This window comes from Solea senegalensis, linkage group LG6 (genome assembly GCF_019176455.1).
Source record: "Solea senegalensis isolate Sse05_10M linkage group LG6, IFAPA_SoseM_1, whole genome shotgun sequence".
Classification (NCBI taxonomy): Eukaryota; Metazoa; Chordata; class Actinopteri; order Pleuronectiformes; family Soleidae; genus Solea; species Solea senegalensis.
In genome coordinates this window covers 8,805,011-8,823,414 of record NC_058026.1, presented here as the reverse complement: position 1 = coordinate 8,823,414, position 18,404 = coordinate 8,805,011, and the positions used below count along the sequence as shown (strand labels likewise).

The 18,404-nt window shown below is 39.1% G+C and overlaps 3 protein-coding genes across 3 annotated transcripts in view; 2 read left to right on the top strand and 1 right to left on the bottom strand.

Moving 5' to 3' along the window:
- The window catches only part of LOC122771238 (protein kinase C alpha type-like), a 113,975-nt gene extending 109,934 nt beyond the window's left edge, over positions 1 to 4,041 (bottom strand). Inside the window, exons 1-2 of the mRNA XM_044028677.1 lie at positions 3,690 to 4,041; positions 633 to 664 (exon numbers count right to left, since the gene is read on the bottom strand). Of these exons, the coding sequence (XP_043884612.1) occupies positions 633 to 664; positions 3,690 to 3,856 (199 nt within the window). The 5' untranslated portion in view covers positions 3,857 to 4,041. The remainder of the gene's footprint in view (positions 1 to 632; positions 665 to 3,689) is intronic.
- A 3,435-nt stretch (positions 4,042 to 7,476) lies between these two features.
- Positions 7,477 to 11,553, top strand: LOC122771470 (beta-2-glycoprotein 1-like). The gene is given in 8 exon segments (XM_044029062.1): positions 7,477 to 7,708; positions 7,944 to 8,123; positions 8,315 to 8,411; positions 8,495 to 8,571; positions 9,226 to 9,411; positions 9,824 to 10,003; positions 10,626 to 10,823; positions 11,289 to 11,553. Coding segments are annotated over 8 exon segments (1,269 nt in total). The 3' UTR covers positions 11,408 to 11,553.
- Positions 11,554 to 12,733: 1,180 nt separating this feature from the next.
- Positions 12,734 to 17,435, top strand: LOC122771386 (beta-2-glycoprotein 1-like). Its single transcript, XM_044028937.1, has 8 exons — positions 12,734 to 12,891; positions 13,877 to 14,053; positions 14,442 to 14,538; positions 15,333 to 15,409; positions 15,538 to 15,726; positions 16,373 to 16,552; positions 16,746 to 16,943; positions 17,237 to 17,435. The coding sequence occupies exons 1-8, from the start codon at positions 12,822 to 12,824 to the stop codon at positions 17,299 to 17,301; spliced, it is 1,053 nt and encodes a 350-aa protein (XP_043884872.1). The 5' UTR covers positions 12,734 to 12,821; the 3' UTR covers positions 17,302 to 17,435.
- The last annotated feature ends 969 nt before the right edge of the window (positions 17,436 to 18,404 follow it).

Genomic DNA, 18,404 nt, shown 5'->3' with positions numbered 1-18,404 from the left:
GTCACATTTAGGAGGATTTATTTGGTGGATATTGAATCTTCTACCCATAAGTAAGTTCATTGTAAGTCTGTTGTATAATTGCTTTAAATAAAACAAATTGTATACTTTTTGTAGTCTTAGAATAAGCCTTGTACTTTAGGTCATGCTTTAGTGAACTCCACCATCTTACATCACAATGAAGGTTTGCAAACAAAACAAATAATAGTAATAATAGTAAGACATAAGTATCATGGGAATCTCTATCCTTTCTAATATGCAAAGTCTATTTATCGAATGTTGTATCAGTCACTAAGCTCAAAGACACTTTCAGAAGCAACAACTTAGAATACTAGCAAACACTGGCTACACACATACAACACAAAACTATATTTTTCTAGGTTCATTTCCCCCTGGACACATGATTAAAATGAACTCACACAGCCATTTTCATTATATCTTTAAAACTGAAATAGAGATGGTGCCTTAAACATCATAGAGAAAGGATCTATTTTGATTTTAACCCCTACAATTTGTGCAACCATGTCAAATGAAAATCTATCCTATCCTTTTTTCTTCCGTGGTTCTCATGACATAGCGACGTACACAGCTCTCATGATGACATGTGAATGAGTCAGGTGTTAGTTTTGTTTTACCTTGGCACTGGAATCCTTGTTTTCCAAAACCCCTGTGAAAACAAAAAAAATGCAGAATTCAATAGATGTTCTCTGCCTCGGACACAGTCATCATAAGCACAGTGAATGCATTCATTCGCACGGAGACATGTCACACAATGCGTATACAACACTACAGAGCAAGAGAACAGTCAAGCCTAAAGTAAATATTTAAAAAAAAAAAAACATTTATGACAAACAGTGTTTAGACACGATAGCACATTGGACTGTGTGGACTAGATACAGCCCTTCCTATTTCAGTATGAAAACAATGGACGAAGCCACGTCCAAGAGGAAATGGTTTATTTTGAAATTGGTGTCAACCTCTTTGGGCCACACAGCAGCTACCATTCTTGCCTCACAGCAAGAAGATCACAGCTCCGGATCGGAGTTAGAATGTTCTCTCCAGGTACTCAGTCTTCCTCACACAGTCCAAAAACAAGCAGTTTGGTGATTAGGTTAAAGCGGAACTTTGCTGGATTTTTACAAGCCAGGTTATCCCTACAAATATGAGAGACAGGACAATGTGTACGTGTGCGCGAGTGCTGCGAGATGAGAGGGTTAGGGTTACAAAGTGAAAGTGAGCGGATTTGTACGAGGATCAGTGAACGCATCACACAGCCGAGCAGAAACACAGCTGCTGGTCACAGAGATGTGCTGTTCTGACAACACGGCGGCGCGGTGTCCCCCACCGTTCTTGCAACCAAACCTAGACCCTTGCTTACAATAACAATCCGGGCCCCTTCTACGAGTCAATGGGAGTTTTAAGTATATTTGTTCAAAGCCAACATTATTGTTCACGCTGTTGTATCATGTACTAACAACATCAAACAAACACGGTAACACAGTGGCAGAGCGAGACGCTGTCAACTAGAAGGTTGTGGGTGCGATTCCTGGCTCCACTAGGCGACATGCGCAATGTCTTTGTTGCTCCTGACGAAAGTTTTAACTTAAATACAATGATAGCTGGACAAATTACACACCCTGACATACTAAACAAAGAAACCTGAATGAACACTCTCTTTAAAAATGACTAGGTGTTCGCTGCGACTCTCAGAACCTGCTGAGCATGTGTGTAGTTAAGGGGTGGTGCTGAGTAGGGCAAAGGTCATGCTGCCAAGTTGTCAGGGTTAAAGGCCAAAAGCAATGAGTGCAGACGTCGGTGCAATTCTATACAAAGTTTACTCTTCTGCGCCAACAGTTTTTTTTTTTTACGGTGTGAATAGGTCGATATTGCACAAGCAAAAAAGCAGCAAACTTTTAAATGGCCTGGAGCTAAACTGAAGACCACACAGAGGTCTGAGAAGTTGCATCCAACACTTTCTGAGGAGCAGAAAACTGACCTCAGATCCTAATATTACAGGGTAAAAATAACAATACACATACAGGATCTGATGATACCCGAGAAACGAATGCTTTGTCATTCTTTGTCATCATAAGTGAGTGCAGCACACGGCAAAAACAACACTCTGTACGTCACGTGACCGTCATGTCATTTACATACTGTACACTGAAGCATTTCTGTGTGGAAGTGTTGTCTCTTTTTTCCCCACATGAGCTCACGCTGCCAGTAAACTGCAGAATGTCTGAGGCGTGTTTGATTAGTAAATACTCGAGTCCTTCTCCAGTTAAACCCAGTAGCTTCAAATGGAGGCTTTAAAAGCTCAGTTTAATGCCAGGAGGAGGGGAACCTATTAGTCATCCTGAGACTCCAGCCAGGTCCAACCTCAGCGAGCACAGCTTCAGTGTTAATCAGAGGAAAATGCTACAAAGACGGTGGACTCTTGCCATTTAGATGGCTTTAAAGCAGAGGCCCTTTTATTTTTCCACCCCGGCAAAGAACAAAGCTTTAAGATCTTAACGCTTAGTAAATATAACAATGTCATGTGCATGTGTGTGTAGTTAGAGGAGTCAGACGAGGGGAAGAGAGACAAATGGCCAAAAGAGGCTTCATTGCAGGTCTTTGAAGAATTCATACAGTACCACACCATGAAATATTGCAATGTTTTGGTGTTGTATTTTCTCACATAGCACTCTTGCCTTTGCAGCAAGGAGACCCGGATTCACATCCTGGTCAGAACAAGGGCCTTTGTGCATGGAGTTTGCATGTTCTCCAGGTTCTCCGGTTTCCTCCCACAGTCCAAAAACATGCAATATGGCGATTAGGCAAATTGACCTTAGGTGTGAGTGCGAGAGTGGATGGTCGTTCATTATGTGATGGACTGGCAACCTGTCTAAGGTGCACCTCACCTTTCGCCCTATGTCAGCTGGGATTGGCACCAGTGCCCCACGCAACCCTCATGTGGAGGATAAAGCGGCAGAAGATGGATGGATGTTCTTACATCTCTATTATTGATGTGAAATCACGATATCTGTATATTTTCCTACAACTCTTCAACTCTAATTCAGGATCACATGAATTATGGGGGAAATGACAATGATGCTTAAATAGCACTATTTCTCACCGTGGATGCTGCTGCACCTCATGATTATTTAATCCGTCAGTTATTTTCTTGATGAATCAAATCAATTACTTGTTTGGTCCATAAAATGTCAGTTTTTCCCAAAATCTCAAAATGAGAATGGTCTCAAATGTCATGTTTTGTCCACCAAACCAAAATCTGTCAGCTTTAATGTTATTATATTTTGTTTGTTTGTTATATAAAGCAAACTCAACAGAAGCCATTCACAGTAAAGAAGCTACAAGTTTGACTCAGAGCCACGCAACCAGTCATTGTACGCATTAAGAGGCTGGTAACACAACAACTCCTCCCATACGAGAGACTGCTTGGACAAAGATCTCGACGGTGTGGAAAACCTGGAGGAAAAAGGTGGAAACAGCTGTATGTTAACAGGAGAGCGGAGATTAAAGACTAGAGGGAAAGTTTAGCATGAAGTTGTGTTACAGCATCGAGGAGTACGCGAGGGAGTGAGTGAGTGAGTGAGTGAACTCCACTCAAGTTGTCCAACATAATGCAACAGGCAGCAGTAGTCGCGGCGGGTGGAGGCGGAGGTGGAGGTGAGGCAGGGAGAGCTTACCAGATGAAGTCGGTGCAGTGGCTGCAGAAAGTCGGCTGCTTGAAGAACCTGGCTATGAACTTGTGGTTCTTGATTTCGAAGACGTTCTTTTGCCTCAGAGCGCCTTTGCGAGCGAAGCGATTGGCGACGTCCCCGGTGGACGACTCGTTGAAACTTACATCAGCCATGTCCCCCAACTGAATTGATAAAAAAATTAAAAAAATAAATAAAAATCAAATCGATGCTACAGCTCTTGGCTTCGCTGTCTTTCAGCCGGTGTTTTCAGCCTGTTACAGAGGCTCACCACAGACTCGGTGTGCGCCCGTGAGTGTGTATGTGTGAGGGCTTTCCCTGCCTGTCTACACCACTGGGCTGCTCCACTGACAGCTCCGCGAGCTGGCAAGCTAGCCACACTTATGCTACACAACATCCGGCTCCCCCTTCAAAATAAAAGCCGCCCCTTTACTTGTCTGGTTTCGGTCAGACGTTACAGACGGTCAATGACTAAATGAGATTACTTGATTTCATTATAAAATAGCTTCAGAATGGCTAAATAGAATTTGACTGGCAGTTAAAAGCTAAAACGTTAGTGTGTGGTTTTTAAATGTAAACAGATGTCTATTAGATTCAAAAGCATTATCAAATGTTTCAATCAATTCTGTGCTAGTATGATTGAAAACATCAACAAGCTCTCAGGAAAAGTTTCAGAAGTGGATGCTACTGCTCGGAAAAAACCCACAAGCTTGGCACAGGAGTGTGCAGCACTTATCTACACCTGGGGACCAATGGGAGATTGGTGCCTTGCTCAGGGACACCCCAGCAATTGGCCCACCCCAGGACTGAAACAGCAACCAAGCCCAATTCCTTTCCTCTTGGCCATGGGCTGATGAAGGAGGGCGTCCAACTCATAACCCAAAGTCATCAGTGCCTTCACTCACAGGACCATCCCACAGCATGCAAGAAAGATGGATATTAATATCTGGTTCTACAGAATGGATCTTATGATTTCTCTGCTGTTACTTTTTTACAGTGGTAGCTTATAGTTTTAATTATATATCGTGTTGGTGTTTGTTTATCTGTGTATTGTATTTTTATCTATATGAGTCATTCTTGATTCTTGCAATTGAGTTTCCCCTTGGGAATAAATAAATGAAGCTATAGCTGTCTATAATAGAACGATTGGGGGTGAGTGTGTAAGCTGAATTGGAACATTTATTTATGTCCTTGGCACACATGTACCAATTTACAGTAACTGCCCACATGCATACATGCTGAAACTGTTGCCCAATAAGTTCACTCAGTATAAGCTGTGACTATCATTTCAGACCTGGGATCATGATTTCAGACATTTATTCCTGATGGTTATTTACACCCGATCCATACTCATGTTGCTGTTTTGGGAAGATAAAGTAGCAAATGTGCAGCCTGACAGTGATGCCATTTATAATATAGATGTATATACCGTGATGTATACAGCTAATGCCAAATGACATGTAAAAATGACATGTAATGTAATGCTTTTCTCCAATTTCCACATCACCATTTGACTCTGAGTATTTCTACTTGCCCCCTGGAAGGGTTGCTAGTCGATCACAAAGTACCTATCTACCCCTACATCTCCTTGCTATCACACTGTTATGCAATTATGGTGCTATTTTGGATAATGATTAAAGAAAATAGCTACGGACATTTCACAGGAGGTAGATTTATTCCCAAAAAGATCATTTACTCTCTCATCATCCTCCTCTTCCTCACATAATACTTCACACACTATATGGTATAGAGACATTAGATTAAGATGGAGGGAGAGATAAGGTGACTCTTGTAATTATTATTCAACCTAGTATTTTTGGTGTTTTCTTTCATTTTCTATGCACTAACCCTCAGCTCCACTCCGATCACATACCCTGGTGTAAACAGAGGAACCGTATTTCTGATATTCCACTAGAGTTCCAGCAGAGGAAGCTCGCGTACCACTGGTGTTAGAACCATGCATGACTTTAATGTATATAAATATATAAATATACATCAAAAAACAAGTTTTAAGTTTGTTAAAACCTTTGAAATGATTATCCTTTGATGGTCAGTAAGGGGAACAGACAGTGGACGAGAGGCAGTAATGTCCACCCTGGACAGGTCACCAATCATGATCTTTCTACATGGTCACTCTTTTATTGTTAAACACTGAAATATGTGGGTTTTGCATATTATTGGAGAAGATAATATGTCAATATTATTCAGTTTATTATCTCATAGTTAGCCAGACCGCTGCTTAAATTATCTTAAAGGGCACACATTATGCTTGTTCCCTTTTTCCCTTTATAGTGTTGAATAGGTTTTGTTTATATTTACAGACAGCAAAGTTATATGATAAAGGATGTCACTATCTACGAATGGGAACCAATGGAAAAGCCATATAAAGTGAAAGTGGTTGTAAATGGTTTAAGTAAGTGCTGTAATCTACTGTAGCCTCAAGCGTTGACAGTTGCCAAGAGGCGCTGCCTTTGCTTGTTTTATTTTGAAGTCAAACTTCCTGATGATGGTCTGTGTGTCTTTGCACAGTTTGACCCTTCTTTGCTCCGCTTCCTCCTTGTCACTCTGGCTGACGTCACGCCTCAGGATTCGCTGTGGGTGGGAGAGGGCCTGCGGTCCCGCTGCGAGAACTTGGAATGGGGGCGTCACCTTGCGGCAAAGTAGCACATTGCGAATTGTTTTTAAACTGCGCTGTAAAAGTTGTAAAAAGAGTTTAGCACCTAATTTTTCAATTTTTCCATTAGAATTACAGTGTGAAACAATTTCACTGTAGATAAGAGGACAAAAATGTCCACTTCCAAAAAGTTATAAAAACATCACAGATTAATATATCTTGTTCTGCCTTTTTCCACATAGAGCACTTAAACAACTTCAGCCAAAATACCATTAAACCTTTTTTATATATATATACATAAAGTCAGTAAATGTTCCATAAAACAAATGTTGGGTGGCTGGGGGATTTTTTTTAATCAGCCTTAAATGTAAATCAGCCTTAAAAAAAACTTTGACTTTTATGCATCATTACTTTTTGTGTTGCATCTTATTAAAAATGCTCTATCCTCTTAAGTCCTAAAGGACAAAAATCTCCACTTCCAAAAAAACAGATTCATATTTTTCTCTGCTTTTTTGGGTTAAATGTTTCGATTAGTTTCATGAAAAATAAAAATCAATTGTGTTGCGGGTTTTTTCATAAATAAAAACAGTGATATCCTCAACATGGTCGAATGTATTGTAGTTCTGAGCAGGGCTGAAGTTGTATAAGATATTAATGCAGACAAAACACAATTTTAATCTGTAACAGTTTTTGGAAGTGGACATTTTTGTCCTCTAATGACTTAAGAGGGTAGTAAATTAAACTGAGGGTTAACTGTGATCTGCAAATAATGATTTTCTGTTTGGAACTTTAATGTTTTTATTCATGGCTGCTGATGTTAACCTCAGCACCCTTACATTTGCTTTTTCAGAAAAAAACGTTTTTGCACAGCTGTGATGGGTTCACCAATTTTTTTGAGTTTACCAAGTAGGTTCATTGACCAGTAGAGCAATTTGAATCATCTCAATCCTTCCTAGGTAAAAAAAAAATTGCAGATCAAATACATTTGTGCCCATTGTCATCATATGACAGGGAGCTACAGCCAATTGAAGTCCTGCATCACTGTTATGCACAGGTACTTAACTTGTGCGTCTTTCATTATTAATTAGTTCATTTCATGCTATGTGTCTGCTGTTAGCTCTTGTGGCAAATATCAAGGTTATCAATCACCACAAGGTAAATATGCACGAGTTAAGACCTTTGTCCTCGATCAATAGGAGCTCACACTGGCATCTGATTGGCACATGCTCTCATTGATCCCTTATCCAGCAGTCCTTATATATATGTTGGCCCCCATCCTGCACTCAAATGCAGGGTACATTTGCAGACTTGACTGTCAAGAAGATGGTTCCCATTTTAGCTTTGTTGCTCCTCTGCCAAGGATTTTTATGCACAACTGTAACATCAAAGAAAGGTAACGATGAAGCAGAGTTGGTTTGGTATTTGGCATCCAGAGCTTTGCATTACTGCCCTTCTCTGGATTCCTCTTCCATTATGACAATTTATATATAAGTTTTGCACCTTAGATGTTTTACTGTGTTACAATTCTTATATTGTGCACAATTCATCACGAGTGAAGTTGTGTTAAGATAATTTGGCAGCATGATAATCATGAACATGATGTGAAACAATTGTTATTTTTAATCTAGTGTGTGGCCGCCCGCCTATCACTGACGGGATAGATGAGACAACCTTAAAACGTGTGTTTGAGGTTGGAGATGAAGTGACCCTCACTTGTGAACGGGGTTACTTGCCTTCAACAACGACCAGTCAACGAATTACCTGCACCGCCACGGGAGAATGGACACAGTCAAATCTGGCATGTTCCCGTGAGTTTATTTGCACACAGGTCACCCACCAAAGGCACAATGAGCATAACATGCATTTACATATACAAAATGTTTTCCACAAACAGAGAGGCAGAGTTTGAAAAGACCTATCCATAATGAATTTCTGCAATTGCTGTGTTTATTCTGTCTTCTGTCTGTTGTCAGTATCGTGTTGTGTTTTATTTTGACAGCTAAAATGTGCCCGATCCCCAGACCTCTGCAGCCTTTAGCAAAGGGCAGGACGGAGGCCCCTTTCAGGAGTGTGCTTAACTTCACATGTGACGATGGGTAAGGCTGAACGCTAGAATCACGTCACAATCAGACAGATTTGCATCCGTGTACTGTCGCAATAATCCGCCCTTTCTCACCAGGTATGTCATGCTAGGAGCCAATGAGAGCAAGTGTTCACATGATGGCACCTGGAGCAACCCACCACCTCTCTGCAAAGGTAGAGGGGAGGAAAATATGCAGAAAATGCAACAGAAAATGTCTCAAAATATTTATCTACTGAGATGAAAATGATGATGACTGAAATGATGTGTGAAATGATTTATTGTGTTACAAAAAGACAGTATCAGCAACTTACTGGCCTACATTCAGATGCCAGTTAATTAGGAACGCCTCACAAAAGCATGTGCAGTGCAATCAAGTAATAATGTTAAGTTTAAGTTTTGTCTACCCCATTCTAACCAATAATCTCTTTATACTGCAACAGCAGAAGCCCCATTCTCCAAAATGATTACACTGCTGGATCGTTCATTCATTCATTCATTCATTCATTCATTGTCTGAATACCACTGCTGAATCTTTCACTCACTGTCTACCACTTTATCCTGAGGGCTGCCAAACTGATGACCTTTTTGCTGTGACGCACCAATGCAAGCCACTGTAGCACCGTGTGGCCCACTGCTGAGAAGAAAGCAATCAGAGCAATGCGACTTGCGCGTAGTTCTCTTGATATACAGCGCACAAGGACACACTGTGTGTATTCAGAATAAACCGCATACTCAGAGTGGCTTCAGTGTGGAGTTTGCTGTTCAAAGGCTGACAGGGTAAAGGAGTTTTCAGCATCAATGCCATTATTTCATGTGCTTCCTTACAGCTGTGAATTGTCCTCTGCCCAAGCCACCAACAGAAGGAAGAATTGTCCACGATACGCCAGTTACAGGAAACACGATCATGTATGGGCAGAGCTGGACCTACGAGTGCAACTCTCCGAAAGCACCAACGTATGAGAGGGGCTCGTGCAAGGCTGATGGAACAGCAACAGAGCCACCTCTGTGTCAAGGTACACAGGAAATGTCCTACAATAACGGCATGAGAAGAGGATGGATGAATATATACAAATATACATATATATGTATATATATATATATATATGTATATATATACATATATATATATACACATATATAAAACAAACTGTCCAGGGTGTACCCCGCCTATCGCTTGATGTAGCTGAGATTGGCACAGCACCCCCCGCGACCCTCTGGTGGAGGATAAAGCGGTTAGATGATGACTGACTGACTGACATATATAAAACAATACATATATATGTATATATGTATATATACATATATATATATATATATATATATATATATATATATATATATATATATATATATATATATATACATGTATTGTTTTAGCTTAAGCTGTTTTAAAATGGTACAATCCGTTGTTTTTGATCATTGCAGAGGTGAGCTGCCGTATTCCAGCAGGTATACCCAATGGCTTCATCACCTTTGCAGTGATGAGACAACATGGCTACAAGGAGAAGGTTAAATACGCCTGCAATGAGAACTACATTCTGGATGGTGATGCTGAGGTTCAATGCCAAAACACAGGCAACTGGTCTTCCAAGCCTGTCTGCAGAGGTGAGTCACAGATAATTCTACTTCAGTCTAAATGTGTATACTTATGTTTAATTAGTATAAAGAAATCTATCAACTATAAATACATTGATGCTGAAATGAAAAACTGTCTTCATTCAAAAGGAGTTTCTTGGTTACAAAAAAAGCAAATGTGAGAGCAGAATAAAAATAAAGTCCTGTGCAAAAGTCTCAGGCACCAGTAGCTTTGTTGTTTTTATATTTTTTGTGTGATTGTTGGCACAGAAAGTTGATCGTATGCAAGCGGTCAAAAAGTTAAACTCATATTTTCACAGCAGATGATTTCAACATGAAATATGAGGAAAAACACAGGTTTTACCAAAAATATTAATTAGGATTCCACTCTAGTTTGAAGAGAGACTGGGTCATGCTATCGTTTAAGGGCAGGTCATGCTGGATACTTTAACCTTTAACACTTTAAACCCGTAGCAGTAGAAAAATTGTTTTCTATTTTCTGGGTGTGTTCCAATAATACAATTATACTACAACACATTGTGGTGGCCTAAGACCTTGTCACAGTAGTGTATGCTGCAAGTAAATGTTGATTATAAAACCTACTGTCTGGATTTTAAGATGGTCATTTCTGCTCTTATCCTTCACCAAACAGCTCCCTGCACAGTTGGCATCAATAGAGGCCGCATTTTCTACAATGCCAAGAAGCTGTGGATCGCAGACCTGAAACCCAACAGAGTCCTCCACAGAGAACCCGTCGTCTTCTACTGTCTAAACAAAGCCGAGCGCTGTGGCTATCCTGTGGCAACCACCTGTAATGATGGAGTCCTCCCGATTCCAGAGTGCTTTGAAGGTGAGTTGAATGCCGACACAGTAAATGAAGACGAACTCGTGCAGAGCTTTTTCAAAGATGAAAGTTGAAAAAATGAAACGAACCACCAGCCTCTTTATTGGTACACAGTACACCTAATCAAGTGTATGAAGTGGCTGATGCCTGTCTATCTACTGACCTGCGGCATCAACCTGGGAGTTTTGCCCAGAAAGCTGCAGTACTCTGGACATTGTGTGTGACAACAGTATGTGAAATACCAATAACCAAACAATTCATTAAAATCGCCCTTCTTCTCCATTCTGCTGAGAATGCTCATTTAAAACTTAAGTAGGTAGTTGTGTACCTAATAAACTGGCCAGTGAAATGTCATGAATTTATTTCCCTAAATTAATGTCAGATACTTAGTGTGTCAGATGTTATTTTATTAGTTAGTAAAAAAGTATTGTTACTGTAGTATAACTGCCTTTCCTCTTGATTGCTTTTAAGAACCTGGAAAGATAGAATACACCCTAAGGCCAAAAACCCTGCCATCTGAAATTGCAATGTGTGCTGCGTCACCACCTGCGAGCCCTGCAAGTCCTGCAAATCCAGCGAGAGCTGCATAATGTTGCTCAGACAGATGTGAGACACATTGACAGGATGGGATGTACTGGATCACAGGGGAAAACGTGTTGCACCTTCAACTTTAATTTCAACTGTCATTTCCAAATACTAATAAAGTGATACGTTCTGTGTGAATTCAAATGTGAAAGTACGTTTAAAGACATGTTTATTGCTGATGCTATTGCAGCTGAATATCTGTCACATCACCCTTTCAAGAACCTGTGGTAGCCTTCAGTTATCATTTAACCTCAAAATACATTAAAAACTTCAACATGGTGAGTATGTAAATGTTTGGTAGGTTGTTATTTTCTTAATATCTTGCACAACATTATGAAATTAAAAATAAAGCTTTCAGAATTCCGAGATTGAAATCAAGTCGGAATACTAAGGAAAAAGTCAGAATTCTGAGATTAAAGTCATACGGTTGGAATTATGTGAAAAAAGTCAGATTTGTGAGATTAAAGTCAGAAAGTCAGATTCTGAGAAAAAACTCTGAATTCTGAGATTGAAGTCAGAAAGTTGGAATTCTGAGATTAAAGTCAGAAAGCTGGAATTCTGAGAAAAAAGTCAGAAAGTCGTAATTCTGAGATAAAGTCGGATTTCTGAGATTAAAGTCAAAATTCTTCAACACAGTTTGTGTCCTCAGTCTCATCTCCTACTCCCCTTCCTTCTTCTATGCAGCTCAAAGTTCTCATTTTACCTGTCCCTCTGTTGAATGGAAGTATTGAGTTAAATATTGAAATTAAATGGTTAAATGTAGGTTTTGGTTTGAAGAAAATAAGTTAAAAACAAATACATATAATTTAAGAAAGGATGAAGTCTCACTAACTATTGATGGAGTTAACATTGAGACAGTATCTGTGTTTTAGATGTTTTAGATTGTGACACATTGAGAAAGTTGTACTGTTCACTTGTACTCTCAAATTGTACCTTATTTGAGTTATTGTGTAGAAGTGTATATGAGTAATACTGTATAATGCCATTGTTTTTATTGCAGAAAAGGGTTAGAATCAATTGGAATCATTCATAATTTTTTCATAATTTCAACAAGAGAACAAAACTATATTAAAACTACGTATTACTCTCTATATTTGTAAATGACAATGTCATGTTAAACGTCTTCTATGCTGTCATATTGGCTCAGTTTAAAACATCTTTTTAGTTCCAAGTCCACTTGTGAAACTTCCCACTGACAGGAAAATGTCACATGGATTACAATCTGTGAATGCAAATAACAAGATAAGAGACATACAAACAAACGGACGGTACACAAAACAGGAATGATTAGAATTCACTTCATGCTGCCTTTAATCTGTTTACGTAAGACACACAAAAACAGCAGTGAGCGAGCAGTCCTCAATTTTGTATCTGGAGCACAGACCACAGGGAAGAACTGAGCACCGTCTGCACATAAGGATGGACTTCATGCTGATGTCGTTTCTACTTTGTCCCTTTTTTATTACCATCACATCTGGACAAGATACTGGTATTTGCCCTTATTTCTGGCTCATTGCATGAATCAGTCGTTATTATTACTTCATCGTTTTTGATGTGTGTCGTGTGGTGGCTATTAATATGTTTATATATTTATATATGGTGTATATATGGATGTGTATGATCTGTCATTTCTGTTATACAAAAACTAGGCATGTAACAGACATTTCTTATTTTTGTATATTTAGATGTAGATTTAATGATGGTTTAATAATGGTAAAAACACCACATTCATCATCGGCCATGGTAACGCTGGAAACTGCATGTGGTGATGTTTAATTTTGAAGGCCTTTATGTCATTTCATTTGTTTGGTTTCATAAATGTTTGGTGAAATGTTTGTTGTCCTCATGCTGGTCACTGGCCTGGTCACACACTGCTGTGCGAGAGCATCTCATTCTTCCACCAGCATTTGTCGCTAAAGTCAGCGTGGTCATGTGGTTGTGGCCAAGCTGATCCCATAAAGTGTTAATGGGGTCGATGTCAGGACTGCAGGCAGGCCACTCTATCCTCTCCAATCCTAAATTCAGGAGGCAGTCTCTGATAAACCCGGTTCTGTGGGGGCGAGCGGTGTCATCTTGGTGACCAGCATGAGGAAAAGGTGCCAGGCTGTTGAGGCTGTGTGTAGTTCTTCAACATGCTACTGAGGCGCCTGTTAAATTGCCAGTATTTCAATCATCCAATCCAATAAAGGACACCAAACAAGAGTCAATAGCAGGAAAAAGCTGTTTGGCATTGGCAGAGAAGATTTGGCAAGTTTTTCATGGGCGCAACCCACATACTCAACTCTGCTGCTCGACCCACAAATAACATTTCCCTTGCAGTGTGGTGCCATTTAAAAGGAAAATAGACTTGCCTTTCCAACGGAATAACATTTATAGAAGTTTATTTCGATTAGATCGCGTCAATGCTGCGTTGATGTCCGTGTTGATGTCCGTGTCTAATGCAAAATGATGGTCTAATCCATGTGTCTCTTCAGTGTGTTCCAGGCCTGAGCTGGGTGCCAACATTGCAGTGGACGGACTCCAGAAGTACTTTAACCCCGGGGCCATGTTAGCGCTGTCCTGTGAACAGGGACACACCGCTGTGCTGGGCCCTCGGACGATTGTTTGCACTGCAAGTGGACATTGGACAAAAAGCAGATTAATGTGCATACGTGGGTCTCCAATAGTCTAATGAGAACTTAAACAACATACTGGGCTTAGGTAGATTAGTTAGTCTAGTCATTATGTGGAAAACATCAATGATTAAAATGAAACATACATCTTTGATATCAACACAGTAGATGGTAATGTAACTGCTTACAGGTATCGTCAATTGAATTTCCTGTTTTAAAGTGAACAAATGAAGACAAAAAAACACTGCTTTACAGATATTCCTCTAGCTTTACTACACATTAGATATGATTTAGCATATACAGTATGTAAATCTATGAAAAAGCATATACAGTATGTAAATCTATCTTTTTCATCTAAAAAGAAATAACTGAATTGCAATGACAGAAACATTTACTCATGTACTGTGTATCGTATTCTCTCTTGCAGCAAAACTGTGTCCACCCCCTGATCATTTGGCTAATGGAGAAGTGTACTATGAAAACACTGTGTACCAGAGTCTGATCAACTATACTTGTCATGAAGGGTAAGAATATTATATCCAGTTGTATTTGACTCTGCTTCACAGGTTGTTTTTTTGCTCCTGTAAAAAAGCTGGAGGAGGTTCAGTGATATGCTTTGACGGTAGATGCGATGCAGAGGCTGCTGTTTGTGTCAGAGGCTGATATTTTCTCCTCCATTCTCTTAACATAATTGTAAAACAAATGCAGAAGATTAAAGAACAAGTATTTTTAATGTTTTTTGTGAACTGTGTTGTGTGCATCTTAAATCCCTTTGGATGGCAAATGCACTCAATGTAATTTGACTCACTTATCAAGTATTTAATGCTCATTTAACCCTTAGTGACGCGGCTCTGTGCCACAGGTGCACCCTTGGTAAATTGCTGTGGGAATAATACACAACTCCTTATATGGACATGCTAGGGATAGGTCACAAATTAGTGTGCTAATTGTGCAGAAGTCACAAAATAGACCATTTTTCTCCCATTTTTGTTCATAAAAATGAGGCAACCGAACTTTGAACTGTGATGTGTTTCCAAATTTCACAAATTCAATACGATTTTTAAAGATTTGAGTACTTTTTGCTCAGCTGTGTTTGTATAGTTGGTGAAAATGGAAACAACATTCTTTAGCTGGTGTATATACGTTTTAATATAGTAATGGGAAAAAGCAGCCTGTCTGTTCTAAGGGCTAACCCAAAAATACGATATGATATGATATGATATGATATGATATGATATGATATGATATGATATGATATGATATGATATGATATGATATGATATGATTTGATATGATATGATATGGCTGCTTTGCACAGGTATATCTTGACTGGAGCCGTCTCTGGTGTGTGTCAAGCCAATGGAACATGGAGTACACGAGTACCAGAGTGCAAGCGTATGTATTCCTCTGTAACTTTCTAGAACAACAAAAAAAACAAATATATTGTACAGAGCAAACTCAAATATACCAGCAGCATGCAGTACAGGCACAAATGAGGTGTCATATTCTCTCATTCCCAATAGCTGTGTCCTGTGGTCTTGCTCCAATCCCACAGTTTGGAATGATAATTTATGACAAGACAATAAGAGGGAACACCACTCAGTATGGCATCACAGGGACATACAAGTGTCTGCCTCCATATGCAGTTGTTGGCAGTGCAAGAGCGGAGTGCACTGCCAGCGGCACCTGGACCGAGACACCCAAATGTCAAGGTATTGTATGAAACACCTGGTGCAGTTAACGATACCAAACACGTCGTGCACAACATTTCTGGCTGTCAGATTTCTTTAAGGAATACTTCACCTGCATTAAGATTTGTGTTACTAGAATAGGGGTAGTTTTTGAAAAATTGTGCTTCCCAACCTTAGTTTCCCCTGAGTCGAGAAACATCTTCATACTTTTTTTGATATGTGCCCACCAGTGACACTTTTTTCAAAAATAGTACCCCTATTCTAGTAATACAAAGCTAAATGCAAATCGGTGAAGTATTCCTTTAACAATGCTGTGTTTTAACAGCAGCTCAGGAAACAATCTGACCATCAGGTCCACTGATGTAGTTTGTCCAGTCTTCTATAAAGTACTTCAAAGGGATACTTGAGTATCTTACCAGAAAATGACTTTGGTAGAAGTTGAAGTCACTTTTTATAATATTTATATATATAATAAGTAAAAGTCTATGTATAGACTAAGTATATGACACTTACTGTACTTTACCAAAAGTAACTTTCTGATATAAAATAGTCAGCATGTGCATCCACTTTCTAAGTGTCTGCAACCAGTATGAATGTCTTCGGTTTTAAATATCCAGTGCACCATTTAACATTCACTGAATGAACTAAACTTGTTGTTTCCGTGCAGTCGTGACATGCCCTCCACCAGGAAACATTGACAATGGCTACAAGTCAAGCGACATCCAGAGACAATACGACTACATGGAAGCAGTCAAATATGGTTGCCATGGAGACTATGTGCTGGAAGGAAGCCTGCAGATTGTTTGCGAAAAAAATGGGAATTGGTCTGAGATGCCATCTTGCAAAAGTAGAACTCACATTACATATATCTGTCTATCTATCTATCAATTTATCTAAATATATATATATATAGCTTGTGTTGATTATTAATTAGATCTGAAATCTATGGTTTCAGCATTTGCACTGTGTATATTAATAGAATACATGTATGTACAAGTACAAACGTTGTTGACCAATAACTACTTTATTACATTTTGCAGGACCTTGCAGTGTTGGCATACAGAGAGGAAGGATATTATACAGAGGAGAAAAAGTGTGGATCGAAAATCTGAAACCAAAAAAAGTCTTACACAAAGAAATTGTCTCGTTGTACTGCAAGGACCAGTTCAGGAATTGTGGTCATGCAGTAACAACTCAGTGCGTGGATGGAACGCTCATAATACCTGGTTGCTTTGAAGGTAAAGTAAATATACTGTCGCTATTAGAGAGAAAACTGTATTATTATTTGTATATATTTAATTTACCCGAGGGAACCTCCCAAAGGGATCAATAAAGTCGTCTGTCTGTCTGTCTATTTAGTACCACTGTTGAAGTTTTGAAACGTGTGAAAGTGATAGGCTATAAGCTTTAAGTCAGGGAAAAGCAAATGCACCTTCATTTGTTTTTCTGTGTCATGATGCATGTGACATTCTTCAGAATTGTCTCTATTTTTCAGAATCTCTCTCTGTGTTTTCCTCTCTTTCTCCTCTAGAGCCCAGCTCTGTTAGTTATACTCTTCATTCACATGAGCTTCCATCAGAAATTGAACCTTGCTAAAACAGCAACACGTCCCTTTTCTGGCCATCGATTGTGTTGTTGGTGGTGCATTTTTGTCACTCAGTGGTCAAATGGCTTTTGTTTTTAACCTATAATGTAACACACTTCACACAAATTAAACATTTCAGACATGGTTTTATGGAACCTGGTTCTAATTCATAAAGTGTGTGACACTACTGCACTTCACAAGGTATTTATTAAGAATGTACATGGTTTACTGTGGTCTTTCACTCTCCATATTTCTGTAACATGCAATACAAAGAGGTTTGTCTTGTTCACCTGGGTTAGTAATTTAGTTTGGTGTTAATTTGAAATGGATAGAAAGGAATGGGTATGGGAGCAATACAATGTGGAATTTTATTTCAGTCGAGTGTGTGAAATTCAAAGAGTTGTATAACAAGTAAAAGGCATAAAAGCTCACTAAGATACATCTAAAACAACTAAAACAAATCAAGAGAAAGGTCACAGATGAACAATAAACAACAATTAAAACAGATCAAATACAATAAATGAATTCAATAATAAGTGAATTGAAATCTAACAAAAAAGGTGTGGCCTATGATAGGGAAACAATAATGTGTAATATAATACCGAACAACACTTAAACATTAACATGCAAACCTTGTCTGAATACTAATATTCAAAGCATTTTTTGTTCCAAATGATTCAAATTAAAGCAGAGGAAAAAGGATAAGTGAGCAGAACTAATCTAATCGCGAACAACCAAGTTCATCACACACCAGCTTTTACAACTCAGTCATTCAGAGAGCAGACAAGACGTTCTGACAGGAACACAGGAAACACACATACGGGTTACAGGAAATGAAATGGCAAACGAGGGGGCAAAGGTGGCAAAAAGACACACTAACACAGATTTAGAAATTTGGTTAGTGGAAATTGGCTGGTAACTACCAGCCAAATTGGTTGGTGATGAAAAGTTAATTTAGAACCCTGATTATTGCCATTATTATTTATATAGAGCTACCCATTGCAGTGCAAAGGGTAGGTAATCCTTCACTTATATAGCATATTCCATCCCATGTCATAGTAATATGCTTGTATATTGTGGACTTTGAGCCATAAATAAAAAAAAACTTATAACT

Coding starts and splice junctions, on each gene's coding strand:
- LOC122771386 (XM_044028937.1), top strand. CDS start 12,822: ATGGACTTCATGCTGATGTCGTTTCTACTTTGTCCCTTTTTTATTACC. Junction 12,892..13,876: donor CACATCTGGACAAGATACTG/GTATTTGCCCTT, acceptor GTGTCTCTTCAG/TGTGTTCCAGGCCTGAGCTG. Junction 16,944..17,236: donor AATACCTGGTTGCTTTGAAG/GTAAAGTAAATA, acceptor TTTCTCCTCTAG/AGCCCAGCTCTGTTAGTTAT.